This window comes from Melospiza georgiana, chromosome 6, assembly GCF_028018845.1.
Source record: "Melospiza georgiana isolate bMelGeo1 chromosome 6, bMelGeo1.pri, whole genome shotgun sequence".
NCBI lineage: Eukaryota > Metazoa > Chordata > Aves > Passeriformes > Passerellidae > Melospiza > Melospiza georgiana.
The window spans coordinates 30199248-30213976 of NC_080435.1; the positions used below are offsets into that span (position 1 = coordinate 30199248).

Here is a 14729-nt window from a genome sequence, read left to right on the forward strand (position 1 = left end):
TCAATACCAGTGGGGAGGAAAAAAGTGACCCACTTGCTAATGCTTGAGGGTTTTTTTCCTGTTCAGCACAAACACAACCAAATTGCTCCTCTTCAATTGTTTGTTTGTTTGATGGGAATGCAATGATTCCTTGCTATGAAATGTAAGTCTGGAGCATTTAGATTGAGGAAGACAGTGTACTAGGTCTGCTAGTAACAAATCTCAGGTGTTGCTTTGAACCTATGTTAACACATTTGAAAGACAATTTTTTTGAAAAATTGTAGCATTGTGTTTTATACATTATAGCACTAATGTATAAAACACGAAGCTTTATGAGAAAAATGGTCATTTCTCTTCAGTGTAGGCTTACAGAATAAATAATTGTATCAGAAGTATCTAGGGATGTGTGCAGTATCCACCCCTTATCCAATTTGGAAGTTTCAGTCATGAACAAACTACAGGTCCCTCTTTAGTTACTGTGTGTTTAAATTGGAAGGGATGCAAGAAACCATCAGTATTTAGACAATGTGAATTCTTTGTGTTGCAGTAATTATTGCAGAAACTTTATTAATGACATAAACTTTTGCCTGTGGTTCTTTGAGAGAACCATGACAATATTCAAATGCAAGCTAATTGTTATTGGATGCTTTCATAAAAATTATATGTTCATAAAAAATTTATGTTTACATAAAAATTATGGTCTTTTAAGTCAAATAACTTTTCTGATTCCAAGCACTTTGACTCTCCAAAAGGTCAAAGCAGCTACATAATTTCTGCAGAATGGGTAAGACTATGCAAGCAGGACTTTAAAGTCTTGTGTGTTTCTTTGGAATTGATTACATTTGTTTAACTGATCCTGAAGAGCAAAGTCAAAACTAGTAATTGACATGGGAAAAGAATCTGAAAATTGCAAAGAAAAGAATGGCAAAGGTGAAAGGGTGGTGGGATTTATTCTAGTTCTGTTAAAAGTCTTCTTTAGAGATAAGTTCTTGGAATATAATTCTAAATATTTTTTACTTTATTATATTAATTGATTTTGATATTATCTTGTTGTAAGATCCTTCTTCCAATCAGGAGTTTCAAAATAGCAAAGAATTTCAGCTGAATTGTAGTAATGCCCAAGTCTTTGTTTGTAATGAAGATGACTTCCTTGGAAAGGGTCTCTCATATATTAAATAGTATTAAAGTCATAGTATGGGAGGAAAAGATAAAGATGTTTTCTGTCCATTTATTCAATGTCTGTTTCTATGTTCAAATTATCAAGGTGGTCAATTCTTGTGAATCAGCTCTTGATTTCTAGTGAAAGCTAATTAAAGTTCATGTGCTTTGCCAAAGCACATGGAAGGCTTCACTACAGGAGTTGACCTCCTTCTATCTTCTTTTTCCTTTAGCCTTTGAAATCTTTAAACACCTTTTGTAAAATTCTGACCTTAATTAGAAGTTAGATTTGTTGCTTTTTACAGAAAATGCTGGCTTTCCAATATCCTCTTTTTTTTGCCACATAGATTAAAAATTTAGGTGAAGTGTGTGTATGCTTATTGTAACTATAAGCATGCAATGTCATGCACAATTTAACTGTTTGTCTCAAAGAAAGCACAGGCTGTGGAAACAAGTCCATTTAAGAATGTATTTGGGAACCCTTCCTTAAGTGCTCATTCATGGGGAGCCATAGAGTATTCAGAGTTCAGCCTGATGGGTGGAGAGCTCTGACTGGTATTTGCAAGTATTTCTTTGAATGGGGAAGTTCTTGGCATTGTTTCAAGCATCCCATTTCCAGAAGCCTTACTGTACATTACCACTGAGAGGATGCAATTGATGCATAGGAAAAAATAAAAGGAATCCATTGCCTCCCCTTGTCACAAACGTTCTGATCTGAAGAGTCAATTTTTTATTTTGTATGGCAGGAAAAATTGAGGTATAGTTGCACATAGTAAAAGATTTTAATAAAAAGTAGGAAAAGCATGTGCCTTGAACAGGAAAGATTTCTCTAAGCAGCTCTTCCATACTGTCTTAGGTGACTTCTGAGTGTTTTTTCTCATGCTGTGTAAAGCAGTACACCTGATCACTGGGACTTGCAAGAATGCAGCTTGGATTTGAGCCTTTTTCAGTTCACAGCTGTTGTTTGTGAACCTATTGTGAAACTTGCCATCACAGTGATGATGCCTTTGGGTCACAGGAATATTAAATAATTGAAATGCATTGACTAGACGTCATTTGCAGTTTGGAATTCCACGAGTCAGTTGTTAAAGGAATGAAAATGTATGATTAGAATTGTAATTTGATCAATCACTGGTAGCCCAGAAATGTTTATTGAAATGAATACATTAATATTTAATTTCACTTTAGCAGAACAACCTGCTAGACTTAATTTAGCACAGTTTCCAGAAATAATCCCCTTCTGCATGCATTAGCATGAGTTGCAGAAGAAGACAAGTCTTGGCCATTATTTTGTCCCTAATGTCAATTAGAACTAACTCAATTCATCAGAGCTGTTTTGCCATGAGCTCTGCTCACTTTTCCTATGACTCATGTTTCACACATAGTGCATTCTGCCTCTGATATTAGTGCCCAGGGCTGTAAATATCTGCTATTGCTGTTTCTTGTCAGATAAATGAGTACTTCTGAGTAGTCTTTTGGGACAAATGATACAGCAGACTCAGGACCAACACCCCCTCATGTCACTGGGTGGGGATGGTTGATCAGTGGGTGATGGCTGTTATGTTTAATTTCTGAGTGAATCTCTTAAATAGTATCTTCAAGAATTTTGATAATTATCTTTTATAAACATCAGCCTGAAATTAAGGATCGGCTAATATGTGATCTCTTCTTTAAAATATATTTGGAATAATGTTTGTTTTTAAAGTGATACATTGTAGCTGTGAAAGTATAGTTAAGGAAATAAAAGTTCCATATTTTTCTTTTAAGCTACTTCATCAAGTTAACTGTGGCTGTTCTGTAAAGCATATAAGTGATTAATTTTTGTACATGAAATAAAAAATATTACTATACTATGATGATATTGATGCAAAAGATTGAAGTAGCTATAAAACATGAAGCAAATATAGTCTATAAACATAATATCCCTGCCTTATTATGGAACATGTTTGAAATTATTTTTTTTATGGTTGGAGCATGTTGTTTATCTTTCAGTAGGAAAAAAATGGCAATATTTAATGATTACCATTAGCCATCCATTCAGGAACTTTAAGGAAATATAAATAGCCCTACTTGGTTCTCCACTGCATTGTCCTCAGTACCAGGTATTTAAGAATGTATGGAAGTAGTAGAGTTTCTGTAGCAACTTCTGTTGTCCGAGTCCCTTTTGCATAAACTACTCCATAGTAGCTATTAAAAGCACTTGCCAAAAAGTTATCAATTAGCTTCAGTATCTTGCTTCCTCAGTAATGTGGAAATAGCAACAGTGGCAATTCTTTCTTTTGTGGATCTCAGTGTTTTTCTTGCTGTTTATTTACCTGAGGTCATAACTGATTGGAGCTTAATGCAGTAGAACAAGAAGCCAAAGTGGAATTAGGATTTTGGAGTTGTTTTTGTCACATCATATTTGGTTTATGTTGTTTAGTGAAGGTTAAATACAATATTGCTGGTTTGTTTACCTGTTTATGGTGTTAGGAGCAATCTAATATCCTCACAAAAAGCTGTGGGAAGGAACACTTCTTAAATATCTTGTATTATTTCCAACACTTTTATGACAAGAAAAGCTTGTTGTGTTTTAAATTCGTTTAACAGTGAGTTTTATTCCAGAAATAAATAGATTTTAAAAATAGGTCTTTGTTTTTACTAATAGCTTATATTTGCCTTTTATAGAATTCCTGCAACTATCATTATTAGTTTACTTGTATTACCGTAAAAATGCTCTCCAGTATGATGGAATTCATCAAATTATTTATGTTGGCAGTACTTTTGTGTTCTTTATGTATTTAGTTAATGATTTAAATGCTGGTATTTACAGTTAATTTGAAAATGCTTCCAATATTTAGGCCTGTAGAAGCTTCTAAACCTTGGCACTCCCACCAAAATGTTTCTCCATCAGACTTCCTTCTAGTAACTTTAGGACATTAGCAAAACCTCAGTGTCTTACAGTAAGCAAACTTTGTGAAACTGAAACCTCCCTGTCCTAATGTAGCAATGGACTAATAGAATTCTAACCATTATTTTTCCTGAAACAGACATTCAGATGCATATAAATAGGAGTAAAAACTAATAAATGAATATTTTAAATGTGTCCTGAGTCATTTAATGGATAGTTATGTCAAACACTAGATTATATCAACCTTATTCTTGTATTTAAGAATATAAGATGTTAAGTCTTTTTAAAAAAGATTTGGATTCAATTTTTGGTTGTGATGACTAGAATTTTTTTTAAGATGTTTCAGTCTATTACACTGAGATATATATTCTACTTATTAAAACAAAATTAAAGAGCAAGTACATAATGAAGGATAGCATTGTTGATAGTGACAGAGAGTAGATGTTCTAAATTGTTCATAAATAAGTTTCTTGTTTGTTACTAAATCCAACCAAGTCTTGGAGAAGTATGTCTTTATCACAGTGGGCCTTCTTTATTTTGGGTGGAAGTGAAGATTATTTGGGCAACACTCAGGCCCTGAATTAGTTTAATGTTTAGATTACAGTCAGCATTTCAGCAACCTGCTGCATTTCACCTGGTGAAAGCTGGCTGTGGATTAGATGTGGTAAAAGATAACAATATATTTTGTATTTTAACTAAGAAAAGGTCCTTTACATACATTAAGTGAGCCATTCATAAGAGCACACATAGACAAATTCACAATTCAGTTATTTCATGTCAGGTAGTCCTCTCAGGCCCAAGTTTTCCATGTATGTGGAAGCTTTCTTCAAAGCTCCAAGCAATGTCATGGAATTGGAATTGTTCATGTAATTGTCCGCACTGCTTTTCCCATGAGCAGTTTAAACATTTCTCATTCTGACACTGAGCCCCTGAGTGAGGAATTAATGTTTGCTTTGTTTTTTCAATGGTTTCATTATTGAATTAAGTTGTGACAACATGAAAAGACTTGTGGCCTGTATCAATTTCCTTGGTACTTGTAGATACTTTGATACTACCTGTTGTATCCTCTTGGCACAGGTCTAGGTCTCACTGTGGTTGTTAAATCCTTGGCTGTCCTTTACAGCTCTGTTTTCTGTCTTCTGACTGGGCATCACATAGCTGAGTATCCCATCATATGGCATGTCTGGTTCCAAGGTGTGTACCAAAACCAGTGTTGGGCTCAACCTTCCTTGGCTTTTCTGCATGAGGACCTTGCTTGGGCCTTTTCCCAAGATTTCTGTGCTTGGGGAATCAGCTTTTGTAAAGCCTCTTGGCAAGTTTGGATGCAACTGGGCAATGAGGTCAACATTAAATGGGGCCTGAGAAAAAGCTACAACTATTTAAGCCTTGATTTCTGTAACAAATCAAGCTTGTGGAGGTGAAATAATACATTAAAAACATGCATACATGTTCTTAATCAATCTTTGTCGTGTTCAAAGAATGTTTTTGGAACAGTTAAAATGCCCTAAGTGTTAACACATGACAGAGAACTATAGAAGCATTCAGACTGAGGAGTTCAAACTAGCTTTCTTAGTCTGAGGCAAAAACAGAATGAAATTTAGAAGAAATAAATATTTATCAACACTGTTGTAGGAATACTGTAGCTAATTCCTGAGTAACTTGCATCAATTTAAGAAGCAGGAGTTCTTTTGCAGTTGCATTGCTCATAGGCTTGAAGTAGGCAATGCAGAAAAGAGGAGTATGAGTCTGGCTGCCAGCTGAAGGGGATCCAATCCATAGGCATTTTAAGGATACTAGGCTTCATTTCTTAAATTTACACTGGAAGTTAAATATAGAAGCACTTGGGGTTTTGACAGCCCTCTCCCGCTCTTGATTTGTTTAAAACAACTCCACAGCTTTTTGGTATTATAACTGTTTAAGTCACCATTTGAACAGTGAGCTGTGTCTTAAAATGATCCTCCTTCACTCGAGCTTGAGAAAGAGAAAGGCCTTTTCTGTCTTGCTTTGGACATTGCTTTTATTACCACTTACTTGAAAATAAAACCATTATGACACTTCAAGAAAAGTAGTTGAAATCAGGATGAATGAGAATGGCCAATTGCACTGTATTGCTTGCTTTATTTTTGAGGGTGGGGGAAGTTGTTAGTCAAGAGCCTTGCTCCCCACAGTTGATTCAGCAGGGTGACAGAATCCTAGTAACTTTAACTTCTTTGTTTGCCTCCTTGCAAAATACTGCTTTCTCATTTGCAGTATCAGAAGATTTTGTCCTTCTAGATGGTTCTGTGTCATTCCTTTTTCAACAGTTTCTCGTTATTCTGCATGGTACTTGCTGGGGGAAAAACTGCTGTGGTCAGGAGTCAGCTCTAGGTTATTGTGATTGTACCACCTTAAAGTAGGACTTTTGTCATGGTGGTACAATAATTTTCAATACTCTTACTCTTGCATTCCCTCTTGTCATGTGTCACATCTGAGTTGTGATTATTTCTATAACCTCTGGGGTTAACTATGCCAACCTATGCACGTTTGTAATATTTTGAGTTTTATTGTAAATCAAAGGTGACTCCAACGAAGGGGAGAGAATGATGAAGAGGACTCTGTAGATATCAGAAAGCTAATTAATTACTTTATTATCCTGTACTATATACATTTCCTCTAAACTGAATGTGCCAAGCAGTCACTCTGCACTCACCTGCTCACACTGCCCAGAATCTCGTGACTGTGAGCTGACAGTCCCCCCCCACACACACAGCTGGCCCTGACAGGCCAAGGAAACAAAACATCCTCACTTTGGGTATACAATCTCCATATTGCATTCTACTTTGGCACAACACAAGCACAGCAAGAGATAAGAATTGTGTTTTCCCTTTCTCTGAGGTTCAGAGAATGTGAATCTCAGAAATCTTTGGGAAGAATTGTGCCTTGCTTTTCTCTGTGAAGAGAAATATGGCAACAGAGTGTCACAGCAAATGCCATCTTAGACAAAGCTGCAATAGAAATAATTTCACTTACATGATCAAGTTGATATGTATATGAAATAAACAGTATTTGTAATAATTTCTGCTAATGTCTCACTAGGGAAGGGGAGGGGAGGGGAAAAGCCAGCTGTGAGTTGTATGTGCAGTTAGATGTGCTAACCATCATTACTCATGTTTTACAGGCACCTCTTTAGGTACACCATCACAAGAAATGAGTAACAGTACCCCACAGGTGTCAGCATGCACAGAACCACCACAGAAGAGAACAAGGAGGAAGCTGATTGACTCTCCAGTGGTAGCTCCAAGCCCTCCTGCCTCCAGCCAGTGCAGCTTGCAGCACCTGGAGGATTCTCTGGCCAAGGAGGTGTACCCTCTGGTGGATACTCCAGACTCCTGCAAAAAGCCAGGGCACAGCTTCTGTGCTCAGGCTGTGCTGCAGGAGGCTTTGCACCTGGCAGGCCTGGGGACAGTCAGTGCCTGCAGTGCAGATGTGGCTGCCAGGAAGGGCAGCATCATGGACACCACGTGTGACGTGATCCCAGAGAGCCACCAAGCTCTCATGAACTCCACTATCATTCTCTATGAAGGTACAGATGAAACAGCTGAAATGTCTGCTTACTCATCTGTGAAGGAGTCTCAGCCATGCAGCAATAGCATTGTGCAAAGGTATTTTCCTTTTTTATGGGTGAGAAACATTATCAAGTCATTTAATCCTGCCTGTCTTTACAGCTGGGTTTTTCCATTTCTATCCATTTTATAAATACACCTAACATTTTGAAAATCAAACCCTCAGTTTTGATCAACATCAAATTCAATTCTGCCATTATTTTTAAAAGAGTAGTATGTTAGTGACAACAAATGAAGTCAAAAGCTTATCCTGTTTTAGAAGATACGTACCAAAAAAAAAAATAACGCACTTTCTAAATTGATTGTGATGCCTTAGGCAAGTTACTTTCTCTAAGCCTTATGTTTTCTGTTTGTAAAATGGATACTTAACCTCTCCACATTGTGAAATGCCATGCTTAAAGCTGCCGAGTTCTTGAAAAGAACTCAGTCTTCAAAGCTTCTTCAAATAACATTAATGAAATTAATTTCCAGTTTCAGTTTTCAATTTACCATATATATGTTTACAGTTAAGAACAAATTTACTTGACTTTTACCGAGAATATGTTTTACAAAACTAGAATTCTTTTATTTCAGACTTGATCTTTCTTCCCTAAGAAGCAAAAATTCTGCTCCAGTATTTGAGAAGCCCTCATATATGGCAATGACTTCATCTGCTCAGAGAAAAAGAAAGATACTGAGGTAAGATTAAATTAATCCTTAAAAAAATCCTATACAAAATCTTATACAAAATGAATTTTCATTTCTAATGTTCTTACTTCAGTTTCAATCTACTATTTCAAATCTGAAAACCTCTAATACAAGTCATTTGAACCTGCATATGACATGTTCTGATTTAAATATGCTTGAATTCAGTTGAATGTTTTTGTTCCTTTTCTGGGTAACTTCTGTTGATTTTTTTTTTTTTTTCTTTAGTCTTAGTTTAAGAACTTCTGTTTTAATAATTACAAACTAATATCATGTCTTGTGTAGCTGCTGTCTGCTCAAAATAGAAAGATGGCACATAATTCTGAAAAGAAAAATGTTGTCATCAATTAAAAATCTAAGTTTTTTGAGAATGTTCTACCTTTGCTGGAGCACATTAGAAACTACCAAAATAGAAAGCAGGGGGGAAAATATACATGGCAATACTTAGGTGATCAACTTTGATTTTCTGATAATTCATTTTCAGTCTCATATTGCAACTTATTTTTTGCAGTCTGCTCTAGGAAGAACTTTTGTTTATGACCCTAAAAGAGATATATTAGCAGGAACACCAGAAAAGCTGAAACTGAATAGACATTAAGTTGAATTGTAATTTTTTTGTGTATGTACTTCATTGGTTTTGGGGGTTTTTTTACTGTATTTAAACCTGATCAGCTGTGAAACAGCTGGTCTTTTTTTTCCTATTTCCAAAAGCAGAAATTGATACAACCATTTTTAAAATCATGTTACAAATGACCTGTTGCTAGACATGAGTGGAGCTACCACTGCACAGGTCTTATAAAGAATATCTCTAGACTGTTGGGACAAGGCTATAAACAGATCACAGGACATGGAAGAAGCTTTAGTGCCTTTTTTGTTTATTAGCACCTTTAAAATAGAGAATTATCCTCAAAGATCAGTCATCTGGTCTAGTTTCATGTAACTGTTGTGATTGTTATCAATTACTGTTCTAAACTGTCTTGTTAGGAGTAGGAATAAATTCTTTTGCTCTAGAATGAGAAGGGAGGCGCTGCTCACTTTTTCAAATAGCTGATTATGAATTTAGCAAAATGAATCGGCTCTTCTCTGAAGGCAAGCTAGTTTTTTCTACTTTCTCTCTAAGGAAAGGTCAGGGAACTTTTGAAGCCTGATTTGTCTAGTCCTAAGGTAAAAGTTCTCAGACAGGCTTTTGAGGTACTTTTTTTTGTAATAACTGTGCAATAATTTTAAAGCATTTATATATATGCTTATTTCTTCCCAAAAGAGTAGCTGTTTCTGTTCACCTTGTTTCTTTTGTGTCTCAAACTTATTTCCCAGTACACTACAGAAAAATCCCACAACTTCTGTTCCTTTTATAGAGATTGTTGTGCCTCAGTAACTTGCCTGTAGAATTAATTTTTTTCTGGTTTTGTCTAGCAGTTGGTGATGAAGAGAAGGAATAAAAACACATTTCTGAAGGAGAAAAGGAGTATGCTCTTACTTTTCAGAGTGCCTTCATTCCTTTCTCTTCTTTACTTTTTCCCTCTTTTATCCCCCATGCTTTCCCTAATTGAAGTGGCTCAATCCAGTCATTCATCTCCTACTAATGCTAGAATAAAAATATAAATTTCAGTCATATGGTCTGCATTATGAGTATAATTTGAAACAGTTGTATTTTCAGGACAAGGGATTAGAGGCAAGTCAGTCATAAGAGACTATTTTACCAAATAATGGTATATTCTTATTGGCATAAGTTCTCATGAAAGAGGCATGCATGAGTAGATTTTTAGGACTGGCACAAGGAAAGTCTTAGTCTTTGCTCCTTGCTAAATATTTTCATTTAGGCAGAAAATTATTATTAAGAAAGTGTGAGTTAGGGGACTCTAAAGTGGAAATAATACAATATTTATTACAGGAATAGGAAAAGCCAAGGAACTTGGGACATAAATACCATTAGCTTGTTTACGAGGCTGTCTGGCAGAGTGGAACTGAGGAGGTTTGTGAGGCAATTGCAGAAGGGTGAGATCAGATAGGTTCATAATTTTCACTGTAGACCTTAAGTCCATCACATAAAGTGCTGTGGATAAAATATAGAGGTTTTGTTTTAATGAATATGAAGCTGAAACAGTTTTCTTGCAGCTTAGTTAAAAAGTATTGTCTGCTATGAAGCCACCCCCTCCAACTGTGTTGGAGGATGTAGAAAAGTTATTGTAGCAATAAAAAAATGTGATTTGTTCAATAAACACAGCTTGGTCATTTCAAGGATTTTGTAACATGCCTTAAGATTATTTCTTAGTATAATTTGTATGTGATGGCCATCAAACTGGCTTCTATGGTTTCAAACAAAACTGTGACATATTGTCCTGCCTTTGAATACAAGTGCCAACATTAGTTCTTATTTTCACAGCTGAAGCATTCTTGTAAATTTTTAAAAAGGAGAAAGGGCAAAGTATCCATAGATATACATAATAAATTAGTTTATTCCTTGCGTTCTGTTATGATTCTGCGAACACTGGATAATATTTAAAGTATTTCTACATTGCAAGCCAGAAGGCCTGTGAGCAGTGGCTGTACTGAAGGCAAACTCTTTGTGGCTCTTTTGCAGCTCCAGCTCGAACGCGGTGCTGGGCAGCCTGCAGGCGCCGGTGGCTGCCAAGCGCTCTCGGCAGGACGTGCTGCTGAGCCACGCAGCCCTGAGAGTGCCCCAGGGGGCTGGTGAGTGTCAGGGCTGGCCTGGGGACACTGCCTTGGCTGCCTCAGCCCTTGGCTTTGGTGTTTTTCACATTCTGTGCTGCTTTAGTGAGTGGGTCTGGGCTCCACATTCAGGGATGGTGAGCTCTATGCACAGAGCAGGGAGACAAAACAATTCCTGCTCCAGCTGGGCACCAAGGACAAATGATCCCAATCTCAGCCCCAGAGCACAAACCCCGTGGGCTGCAGAGAGAAAAACAAGCAGGGTGGGAGTGCCTGGGCTAAAGCTGGAATGGGACAATGAACTGCAAGGTGCAAATGGAGCAGAACTGATCCCAGGGAGAGAGCCCGGGAGCGCTCGTGCATTTTGGGGCCATTTTGGGTCATCTTGGGTGCAGCCCTGGCTGGGCTCTGGTGCTGCCCAAGGTGGATCCATGGAGGAGATGCTTTGAATCAATCCCTGCTTTATTCTGTAGCTCTGTCCAGCCTCTGCTCCAGGGCAGCCTGCACAAGGTGTCAGTTTCTGGGACAGGCATCACCTTGGTAACAGTGATTGCACAAGTTAATTAATTTTGCACTTGCCTCTCAATTCATTTTGTCACTTTAATAGCACGTGTTGCTATAACAGTGTTCTAAGCCATTGGTTTGAGTAGCATATCCTTTTTTGTTTAAAAAAAGAGTCAGAATGTCAGTTATACAGATAGTATAATCAGAATTCAATTCAGTATTATTACAAGGTTGTTGGGAAACGCTTTTTCCCAGGTGTCAAGGTCTTCCATCAGAATAGTTTATTAACTTGTTGAGAAATTTTTATTACTAATTATGTCTTTGCCCAAGTGTGGCTTATCAAGAAATAAAATTGTCTAATAATTTCCACACCAGTTTTCAATTCTTTGCTTTATTTTACAACACCAAACTGATTTGTTTTAACAGATAAAATGTATTTTCAGAGATTTATTGGTCTTAAAATTTGGGGCTATTTTGGGCAAAAACAATAACAGAGGCAAAATTATTTTGCTTTTAACATACTGCTGATAATAATATTAGCAAGTTCTGTTGTGTGAGAGTTTGGTCAATTATATGGCTTCTCTATGAGGTGCATAAATCTTTTCTGTGATAAAATCAGAATAATTTTTTCAGCCAATATTCACAAATGTCTTCACAATTCTATAAAAACCTCTGCCTTTTCTAGTGCATGGCATCAAGTTGCTTGGCATCTGACGCAGATTTTAATATGCTAAATCTGTACTAAATTTCTGTCTTCAGAGATACACTTGACAATCTCCATGGGCTATCTAGGGGAAATCCAATATTAGTTTTTAAATTTTAGTCTGCTTTTCTTATGAAATAGGAAAGCAATGTGAGAAAACATTTCCATTGTATACCTTTTTCCCATGCTATGAGCAATACACTGCTTTTACAGCACATACGTGTCTTTAAGTAAAAATTGCTGAGGGAATGTGAGGGAAAAGGTCTTATTCTGTATTCAGTGGAAATGTTGAGGTTGTGTTACAAGAAGCTTTCTGGAAACTGAATATCTGAGTCTAAGCTCTGTCTAACTAAGTGACTTATTAGGTAGATTGCAGACAGGGTTATATCAGTACCAATGTCTGCTCCAGCAGGGCAGGTTAGGAAGGTTCCACTCTTCAATCCCAACTCTGGAATTAAGGAGCTATTGAGTGCAGAAGCACATTTTGAAATGAGAATAAAACTTTGATTATTCAGCATTGAACTGAATATGAAATAGATGTGATTTTTGAGAGCATGCATTACAAGAGCAGAATAAACCTTAACCAAATACCAAAGAGAAAGGGTTGTTTTCAGATTAAAAAGACCAAACTTTCTATAATAACATAGTGTTTATTTTTCAATGCTATTCTATAATAAGAAGGATTAATAACATTTTTTTGTATTTCTACATATTTTGATAGACCATGGTGCTTTTTTAATAGCATCTCCTGTCAGTTGAGCATCTAATCATGGGACTTTCTAGACAATTAAAACACTGCATTACTCAGCTAAGAGTGATTACATATTTGCATATTAAAATGAGGCTTTCAGTAAAGGAAAGAAATGTGTAAAAACTCCTAGACCTATTCTGAAAAGGAAGTCCATGTCAGCTACTGTCTACTTATGTTTATTAAAGGAGTTTCTCTCTGTTTCTAATAGCATTTTTTTCTTCACTAGGAGTTAAAATGAAGAGCAGGAAGCAAGAACAGACTGTGCCAAGGAACTTCATTAGAAGCCTTTCTCAAGGAAATGTCCCACTGGATGTTAAATCAAGGACGTCAAAAAATCATTTACTTTGTGTTTCCAAGAAAAAAAAATAGGATTTAGTTCAGAGTTCATCCCTATTTCAAGCAGGATTGATGGATAGCAAATGTGAATAGGATTAATTGTGATTTCCTCCTGTAAATAGTTTTGAGAGCTTCAAGGTGGATATCTTACAAAAGTTATTTTGACCCCTAAATTATTTTCATTGGAGTAGCTTCCTTGTGTTAAAATAGATTTTCATTTGGAAGCAAGTTAGGCAGATGCTAATATTGGAACATGTTCATGCTTAGCATTACAATGCCTTAGATGCTCTTAGATTGTTAGCATCTATGGATGACCTGTGGAGTTCCAAGAGACAGAAAAATATTTCCAAAACTGGCATTTTTTCCTTTTTTTTTTGTCTTTCTGGTTTTTCGTCTGTTACTTGGTTGTAAATGTTCCTGTTCTGTTTTTTCAATTTAATTCAGCTGTAAATATGTCTTTTATTAATGACTGCAAATAAAATTTAATATTAAGACCAATGTAATGGGAAATGTATTTCTAGCAAAAGCTGTTCCTTTCTTCTTTTATGAAAAATGTCTAAATAGATTTTGACAAATATTTTTATAAGTACATACTGTTTATAATGACTTCTAGCAAATCATTAATGTTCAGAGACAGAGCAATGTATAGCTGTGCTGTAACCTTGACAGCCTGCCCAGCTTTCAAATGTCATTCTGCTCTGTTGAGCCTGTGCAAGTGAAGTGAATTTCACCAATCTGGTAAAAGCCAGAGGAAGAAGTCCTGTAAGTAGTTTGTGGTGTCAGAACTGTCTGAAGCAAGGAGCTTCCCAGAGCTTGATCATTTCACTACTGTGCTGCAGAATTCATGCATTGAACGAGCATTTTTCACAAGCCTCTAAAGAAGGAAATGGAAACTGCCTGCAGAAACTTCCAGGACCACCTCTGGGAGGAGCAGACCGTGGTGCAGGAGCAGTCTTCATTGGAGTAGTTCAAAGAGGAAGAAATCATTTGTTAAGAAATAAGAATTGCTAGTTAAAAATACTAGGAGAGAGAAATTGAATCCTCCTAGTTGCTTTCTAAAAGGATTATGGTTGATATAGTTGCGGTGAGCCTGGGATCTTGTAGTGTAATGAGAACTGGGAAAAGGTTTCTGTGAAGCCTAAAAACTAGGATTTGGGATATTTTGTCCACATAGCAAGGTGAATTCATTTCAGTAGAACAAAGAGGGAGGGTCACTTCAATATTTCCCTATCATGATAAACAGCAAGATTTTGGAATTAATTTTAATTTATGATTTTGATACAGCTGAAGTTGTAAAGACTATTTTTTTTTTTGAGTTATGTGATTTTTTTCAGATTCTCAGTGTTTATTGTAAAATGTACAGAGGGAGCTTCTTTTGTTGCTGTCATGTGTACAAGAGGCATGTTGGGTTTTGCTAAATATACTTGTTACTTTCATTGCTCTCATGACATG

At 36.4% G+C, this 14729-nt stretch overlaps 1 protein-coding gene across 1 annotated transcript in view; it reads left to right on the plus strand.

Annotated features, from left to right (window-relative positions):
* KIF18A (kinesin family member 18A) overlaps positions 1 to 13775 on the plus strand; it is a 29861-nt gene extending 16086 nt beyond the window's left edge. Inside the window, exons 13-16 of the mRNA XM_058026470.1 lie at positions 7185 to 7668; positions 8203 to 8307; positions 10895 to 11004; positions 13168 to 13775. Of these exons, the coding sequence (XP_057882453.1) occupies positions 7185 to 7668; positions 8203 to 8307; positions 10895 to 11004; positions 13168 to 13310 (842 nt within the window). The 3' untranslated portion in view covers positions 13311 to 13775. The remainder of the gene's footprint in view (positions 1 to 7184; positions 7669 to 8202; positions 8308 to 10894; positions 11005 to 13167) is intronic.
* Positions 13776 to 14729: the final 954 nt, after the last annotated feature.